This window comes from Cebus imitator, unplaced genomic scaffold (assembly GCF_001604975.1).
Source record: "Cebus imitator isolate Cc_AM_T3 unplaced genomic scaffold, Cebus_imitator-1.0 Scaffold43, whole genome shotgun sequence".
Lineage (NCBI taxonomy): Eukaryota > Metazoa > Chordata > Mammalia > Primates > Cebidae > Cebus > Cebus imitator.
The window spans coordinates 4,538,841-4,547,441 of NW_016107358.1; the positions used below are offsets into that span (position 1 = coordinate 4,538,841).

The window sequence follows — 8,601 nt, forward strand, 5'->3', positions numbered from 1 at the left end:
AACCCCAGATTCCTGGTTCGTCATTCTGTATTCTTAATCACTTTTTCAAGTTATCTGTTTTGTTGCATGAACTGTTAACTATTCGTGGAACACCAAACAAATGCCTATTTAATAAAGAACTGTGACCAAGGATATAAATGCCATTTACATTATTTTCAGTATTGTTGGTTATATTTAAATTTTCTTTATAATAAAGCACACTTTTTTTTTTTTTTGAGATGGAATCTTGGCTCATTGCAACCTCTGCCTCCCAGGTTCAAGCAATTCCCCTGCCTCTACCTCCTGAGTGTCTGGGACTATAGGTACACACCACCACGTCCGGCTAATTTTTTTATATTTTAATAGAGACAGAGTTTCACCATGTTGGCCAGGGTGGTCTCAATCTCCTGACTTCGTAATCTGCCCACCTCGGCCTCCCAAAATGCTGGGATTACAGGCGTGAGCCACTGTGCCTGGCCAAAGCACACTTACATTAAACAACAAAACAAAACAAGTGTAGAGACAGGGTCTCTCTGTGTTGCCCAGGCTGATCTTGAACTCCTGGGCTCAAGGAGTCCTCCCACCTCTGCATTCCAAAGTGCTGGGATTACAGGTGTGAGCTACTATGCCTGGCGCTCATTCATATTTCTATGTTTTATATGAAATTTTATGAAATAGTATTTACCCTGACTCTGTATGATGCACTGTATTTTTTTAATCCTGTTTCACTTTTACAAAAAGTTGACAACTCTCACTGCATTGACTTCACCATTCACTAACGGGTCAGTTATGACCTACAGTTTGAGATGCACTGAGCTAGAGAGAACAGTACTTTCTATTTGATACTGCCCTGTACTCACGAATTTAAAAATACTGTATGAAAAACCAGAACATATAAAACTTAAGTCAAAATGACTTTGTTCTAGGATTTGGGATCCTGCAGGGATGATGTTAGGGGAAAAAAATGCCCAGGGATATTTGGAGTATCAATAACTGTGAAGGTACAAATGAAAACTAGAGTGTAAAGAAGGAAGTTGCTGGGAGTGCAGTGGGAATAAAGAAAGAATTGATCTCTGTCCTTCTAGACGGACGAGATCAATTTCTTCAGTTTAAAGGAAGGACAGCTACAATCAATATCAAAGGAGAATTACCAAGGTTAAGTATTTTTATGACTGTCAAGTTTCATTACAAATCACTGAGCATCTAAAACTCAAAAGCATCACTGTGTAAAGACATAGTCCTGTGAGTACTATGTGACAATTTCTGCTTAAGAATATTAGAAAAAATATATGTGACCTACCAGAGCAGCGTTTCAATTTTCTGAAATGCCTCAGTCTGTATCACAGTGAAGTGGTGACTGTGGAAGGTGCTATATTTCCATAGGAGCCAAACATTATAAGCAACAACTACTCATGGTTCATTAATTGATGGAAATGAAAAGTCAGGTGGGTAAAGAAATGGCACTGACTATGTTACTTGGTAGTCTGAATATTTGTGTTTTCATATAAATTCAAGTACCATCAGAGTTTATTTCAGCCAGCATTGGTTGAGAATTTACTATATGCATGGTATTATACCTTTTGTTTCTTATTTATTCATTTGCATTTAGCTATCCAGATCACTAATCTAGGATTAGAAAACCAGGCTAGAGAATTTAAATTGATTTATTAGCCAGCATATGTGAGTGCTTTTTAGTTCATACAGCATGTTATCTCAGTTAATTTCTTCACAACCATAAGAGCTAATTATTATTATTATACCTATTATCCAGGTAAGAAAACAAAAATTTACAGTCGAAGCACTGTCTCCAAGGGGACATAGCCAATAAATGGCCCTCTAATGCCACAGTCTCTCCCACCACAGGATAGCTCACAGAACAGCCATCTGGATCCCGAGCTGACAGCTGAAGAGTATGCACTTTGTGCCAAGCATTGTTCTAAGCACTTTCGTGTACTGATGAAATCCCACAACACTGAGCTTCCTTACTTCCAACAAGTGATGCATCTATGGCATCTTACCTCTTGGAGCTAAATCCTTTCAATGTTTAGCTGACCCAACATGGAACATGACCCTTTTCTCTATGGGTTCCTGAAGCCTTATTCACCCATGGTGGAGGCAGTTATAGAGATTTTTCATGAGGTTAATGGCAGGGATCTGGATTTTAGATATCCCTCATCCTAAACGTACCTGCAATGTGACCAGTCACTGGGAAGGTCTCGCTGGCTGGTTTCTCCTCCACTCTAGCCTTGTCTGTCTCCCATCTTTCTCCAGCACCTCCTGGTCCCTAAGTGTCTTTCAGGTAGAATTTATTTACTTAATTATGAAAGCAGTTGTTCAGCCATGTACAGAAGGCTCTTTCTACAGTCAGTATGTCTTATCAAAGGTTTAGCCAAAGCAAAGACAATTCTATTTCAGAGGAATTCTGCCACCAGCTTTAAGCTAGTATCTCTTTTCTTCCCTCAGTAGCTGATAGTAGTGACAGAGAGACAGTAAAACCTCCTAGATAAGGCGTTCCATCTGGGTGGCATTCTAAAAAGCCGTCCCAGGCCAGTACTTCTATCATGGAGTTTTTGCTGAATCCTAGAAGTGGCACAATAATTGGGGAATTTATCATTGCCGATTTTGTTATATGATGATGTCACATGTGCTATTCATTTTCAATTACCATGCACAGAGAGAATCTCACTTGACAAAGAAGAATGAACAGTCCCTTCTGGAAAAAGTGATTTTTATACTGTACTTTTATAGGTTTCTTTGGACCGACACTGAACAGTTTTATCCACATTCTTATGTACTCCTACTATGGACTTTCTGTGTTTCCATCTATGCACAAGTATCTTTGGTGGAAGAAATACCTCACACAGGCTCAACTGGTATGTTGTCCCTTCTTTCAGCTTTTCTCCATGTGGCTTGTGGATGGGGAAAGGAAATAGAAATCTGTCTTAGAAGTCAGAGGGCTTTTTATGTGTGATGAGGCTGCCTATTTTTTTTTTCCCAAAAATGGCCTTTTAAGAATTAAACTTTGTGTATTAAAATGCCCTTTGTGCATGCAATTAGCTTGTAGTGGAAAGTTCCTTGCTTTGAAATAGATGAATACTTTTCAAATTAATGTGTAAGTTAAATCCTTTTTGTCTGAATAATTTTAGCTGTGACTTTTCCATGAGAAAATAATGGGCAATTTTACATACTAATATAATTTCAAATAAGATTGCTGGATGACAGGGCTGCTTCAGCATCTTTGTTTTATTCCCACATCATTCTGAGAATTCTAGGAGTTGATTTCTGAATTGATAAAGCTTCGCCGCAGTGTCTGTGTGGCACAGCCTGGCTTGCTCACAAAGACGCCCTCTCTGCCATCCCCAGGTGCAGTTTGTGCTCACCATCACGCACACCATGAGCGCTGTAGTGAAACCGTGTGGCTTCCCGTTTGGTTGTCTCATCTTCCAGTCGTCTTACATGCTGACATTAGTCATTCTCTTCTTAAATTTTTATGTTCAGGTACGTGGAATGTAAATATTTAGCAGTAAAACGTAATCGATCATGCACTTTCTTTTTCTTTCTGAGACAGAGTTTTGCTCTTGTTGCCCAGGATGGAGTGCGATGGCATGATCTCAGCTCACTGCAACCTCCGCCTTTGGGTTCAAGCGATTCTCCTGCCTGAGCCTCCCAAGTAGCTGGGATTACAGGCCCATCTAATTTTTGTAGTTTTAGTAGAGACCGGGTTTCACCATGTTGGCTGGGCTGGATTGGAACTCCTGACCTCAGGTGATCCGCCCGCCTCGGTATCCCAAAGTGCTGGGATTTCAGGTAGGAGTGAACATGCCCAGCCTAGATCATGCACTTTTACATTATAGATTTAATTTTACTGATTACATAATATTATAGCACATGCTTGTTGATAAATTCAGCTAACAGATACACAAAGTGAAATTTGCATTCCTAACTCCTCTTTCCACACCTTCCTCCTTGAAGGGTAACCACAGTTAATAGTCTAGTGGGCATTTTAAAAACATTTTTCAATGCATGTACATAAAGTTCTATCAAAAATATCATTGGATTATGCATACAGTTCCCAATTTGCAGTATGTATTTGTACCATGCTACCAAAGTCTGACATCTGAACATTAAACGTGTACAGTAAGACAGATCCAGGAAAGGTGAATGGAGCAAAGCGAGGACTTATTCACTGTTTTTGATTTACTGAATTTCATATTAAAAAACTGTTTCCTTATCAGCTACCCTGATGTTGTAGACTGTTTATTTGGAAAAAAAAAATTCCTTTAAGGCAAACTAGGGTGGAAAGGTAACATTGACTTTTTCTTTATCCAGTGTCATTTTCTTTTTAATTAACAATTTAAATGGAAGACAACTTCAAAATGCAATTTCAAAGCCACTCTGTTGTATAAGAACGGAAAAGCTGTAACAGAGAACAGGCCTCAGGTGGTTGTAGATTTTAAATTGCTCCCTTTTGTAGGCTGGGGAAATGGAAAGCTTTGTTTAAAAAAAAAAAAGTACATTTATATTCAGAATGGTACTTTTGAAATTGTATTCAACTATATTTTCTTTTTCAGACAAGTAAGTACTTTGTTTTTTAGTTTGCATTTGCTGAAAGTTAACCCATAGTGGTTTTATACAGTATGGAACAATGGGAACTGAATTTTGACAGCTTTTCAGATCTCGTGTTTTTTTTTTTTTAATTTGAAAATACGTTATTGCTAAATATGCTAACAGTCATTTGAGCCTTGAGCAAGTCTTTTTTTAATGCATTTTAGGTTTTGGGGTACATGTGAAGAACATGTAAGATTGTTACATAGGTACACACATGGCAGTGTGGTTTGCTGCCTTCCTCCCCATCACCTGTGTCTGGCATTTCTCCCCATGGTATTCCTCCCCAACTCTCCCCAACCCCTGCTGTCCCTCCCATTTCCCCCCCACCCTGCCACAGACCCCAGTGTGCGATGCTCCCCTCCCTGTGTCCATGTATTCTTATTGTTCAACACCTGCCTATGAGTGAGAACATGTGGTGTTTGATTTTCTGTTCTTCTGTCATTTTCTGAGAATGATGGTTTCCAGGTTCATTCATGTCCCTACAAAGGACATGAACCCATTGTTTTTTATGGCTGCATAGTATTCCATGGTGTACATGTGCCACATTTTCCCTGTCCAGTCTATCATCGATGGGCATTTGGGTTGGTTCCAGGTCTTTGCTATTGTAAACAGTACCAAAGTGAACATTTGTGTTCATGTGTCCTTATAATAGAACGATTTATAATCCTTTGGGTATATACCCAGTAATGGGATTGCTGGGTCAAATGGAATTTCTATTGCTAGGTCCTTGAGGAATCACCACACTGTCTTCCACAATGGTTGAACTAATTTACACTCCCATCAACAGTGTAAAAGTGTTCCTATTTCTCCACATCCTCTCCAGCATCTGTTGTCTCCAGATTTTTTAATGATCGCCATTCTAACTGGCATGAGATGTTATCTCATGCAGTTTTGATTTGCATTTCTCTGATGACCAGTGATGATGAGCATTTTTTCATATGTTTGTTGGCCTCATGTATGTCTTCTTTTGTAAAGTGTCTGTTCATATCCTTCACCCACTTTTGAATGGGCTTGTTTTTTTCTTGTAAATCTTAGTTCTTTGTAGATTTCTAGATATTAGCCCTTTCTCAGATGGGTAGATTGCAAAAATTTTTTCCCATTCTGTTGGTTGCCAATTCACTCTACTGTTTCTTTTGCTGTGCAAAAGCTGTGGAGTTTGATTAGGTCCCATTTGTCTATTTTGGCTTTTGTTGCCAATGCATTTGGTGTTTTATTCACGAAGTCCTTGCCTACGCCTATGTCCTGAATGGTTTTGCCTAGATTTTCTTCCAGGGTTTTTATGGTGTTAGGTCTTATGTTTAAGTCTTTAATCCATCTGAAGTTAATTTTAGTGTAAGGTGTCAGGAAGGGGTCCAGTTTCTGCTTTCTGCACATGGTTAGTCAGTTTTCGTAACACCATTTATTAAATAGGGAATCCTTTCCCCATTGCTTGCTTTTGTCAGGTTTGTCAAAGATCAGATGGTTGTAGATGTGTGGCATTGCCTCTGAGGCCTCTGTTCTGTTCCATTGGTCTATGTCTCTGTTTTGGTACCAGTACCATGCTGTTTTGATTACTGTAGCCTTGTGTATAGTTTGAAGTCAGGTAGTGTGATGCCTCCCGCTTTGTTCTTTTTGCTTAGAATTGCCTTGGCTATACGGGCTCTTTTTTCATTCCATATAAAGTTTAAGGTGGTTTTTTCCAGTTCTGTGAAGAAGGTCATTGGTAGCATGATGGGGATAGCATCAAATCTGTAAATTACTTTGGGCAGTATGGCCATTTTCACAATATTGATTCTTCCTAAACCGTGAGCATGGAATGTTTCTCCATCTGTTTGTGTCCTCTCTTATTTTCCTCATCAGTGGTTTATAGTTCTCCTTGAAGAGGTCCTTTACATTCTTTGTTAATTGTATTCCTAGGTATTTTATTCTCTTTGTGGCAATTGTGAATGGCAGTTTGTTCTTGATTTGGCTCTCTTTCGGTCTGTTATTGGTGTATAGGAATGCTTGTGATTTTTGCATGTTGATTTTATATCCTGAGACTTTGCTGAAGTTGCTTATCAGTTTCAGGAGATTTTGGGCTGAGACAGTGGGGTCTTCTAAATATACAATCGTGTTGTCTGCAAATAGAGACAATTTGACTTCCTCCTTTCCTAATTGAATACCCTTTATTTCCTTTTCTTCCCTGATTGCTCTGGCTAGAACTTCCAGTACTATATTGAATAGGAGTGGTGAGAGAGGGCATCTTTGTCTAGTGCCACATTTCAAATGGAATGCTTCCAGTTTTTGCCCATTCAGTATGATACTGGCTGTTCGTTTGCCGTAAAAGCTTTTATTATTTTGAGATATGTTCCATCAACACCTAGCTTATTGAGGGTTTTTGGCATAAAGGGCTGTTGAATTTTGTCAAAGGCCTTCTCTGCATCTATTAAGATAATCATGTGGTTTTTGTCTTTGGTTCTGTTTATATGGTGAATTATGTTTATAGAACTGTATATGTTAAACCAGACTTGCATCCCTGGGATGAAGCCTACTTGATCGTGATGGATAAGCTTTGTGATGTGCTGTTGCAGTCGGCTTGCCAGTGTTTTATTGAAGATTTTTGCATCAATGTTCATCATGGATATTGGCCTGAAGTTTTCTTTTCTTGTTGAGTCTCTGCCATGTTTTGAAATCAGGATATTGGTCTCATAAAATGATTTGGGAAGGATTCCCTCTTTTTTGATTGTTTGGAATAGTTTCAGAAGGAATGGTACCAGCTCCTTTTTGTATGTCTGGTAGAATTCGGCAGTGAACCCATCTGGACCTGGGCCTTTCCTGGTTGGTAGGCTATTAATTGCTGTCTCAACTTCAGCCCTCGTTATTGGTCTATTCGGAGTTTCAACTTCTTCCTGGTTTAGACTTGGGAAGATGCAATTGTCTAGGAATTTATCCATTTCTTCCAGCTTTACTAGTTTATGTGCATAGAGTTGTTTGTAATGATCTCTGATGATGGTTTGTATTTCTGTGGAATCTGGTAATATCCCCTTTATCGTTTTTTATTGCATCTACTTGATTTTTCTCTTTTCTTTTTTATTAATCTGGCTAGTGGTCTATTTTGTTGATCTTTTCAAAAAACCAGCTCATGGATTTATTGATTTTTTGAAGGGTTTTTTGTGGCTCTATCTCCTTCAGTTCTGCTCTGATCTTAGTTATTTTTTGTTTTCTGCTAACTTTTTTGATCTTGTTCCTCTAGCTCTTTCAATTTTGACGATAGGGTGTTGAGTTTAGATCTTTCCTTGCTTCTCATGTGGGCATTTATTGCTGTATATTTTCCTCTAAACACTGCTTTAAATGTGTCTCAGAGATTCTGGTATGTTGTGTCTTTGTTCTCATTGATTTCGAAGAACATCTTTATTTCTGCCTTTATTTCATTGTTTATCCAGTCAACATTCAAGAGCCAGTTGTTCTGTTTCCATGAAGCTGTGCGGTTCTGAGTTAGCTTCTGAATTCTGAGTTCTAACTTGATTGCACTGTGGTCCGAGAGACTGTTTGTTATGATTTCTGTTCTTTTGCATTTGCTTAGTGATTTCCTTCCAATTATGTGGCCAATTTTAGAGTAGGTGTGATGTGGTGCTGAGAAGAATGTATATTCCGTGGATTTGGGGTGGAGGGTTCTGTAAATGTCTGTTAGGTTTGCTTGTTCCAGGTCTGAGTTCAAGTCCTGGATATCCTTGTTAATCTTCTGTCTGGTTGATCTGTCTAATGTTGACAGCGGAATGTTAGACTTCCACACAATAATAGTGGGAGACTATAAGTGTCTTGGTGAGTCATTAAGAACTTGCTTTATGTATCTGAGTGCTCCTGTATTGGGTGCGTATATATTTAGGATTGTTAGCTTTTCTCGTTGCATTGATCCTTTTACCATTATGTAATGTCCTTCTTTCTGTCTTTTGATCTTTGTTGGTTTAAAGTCTATTTTATCAGAGACTACGATTGGAACTCCTGCTTTTTTTTTTTTGAGACGGAGTTTAGCTCTTGTTACCCAGGCTGGAGTGC

The 8,601-nt window shown here is 38.8% G+C and overlaps 1 protein-coding gene across 3 annotated transcripts in view; it reads left to right on the forward strand.

The window, feature by feature from the left end:
* Positions 1 to 8,601, forward strand: part of ELOVL2 (ELOVL fatty acid elongase 2) — a 79,830-nt gene that overhangs the window by 56,995 nt on the left and 14,234 nt on the right. For all 3 annotated transcript variants that reach the window (XM_017526674.2, XM_037737831.1, XM_017526672.2), the window contains 2 exons: positions 2,728 to 2,852; positions 3,343 to 3,477. In XM_017526674.2, the coding sequence (XP_017382163.1) occupies positions 2,728 to 2,852; positions 3,343 to 3,477 (260 nt within the window). The remainder of the gene's footprint in view (positions 1 to 2,727; positions 2,853 to 3,342; positions 3,478 to 8,601) is intronic.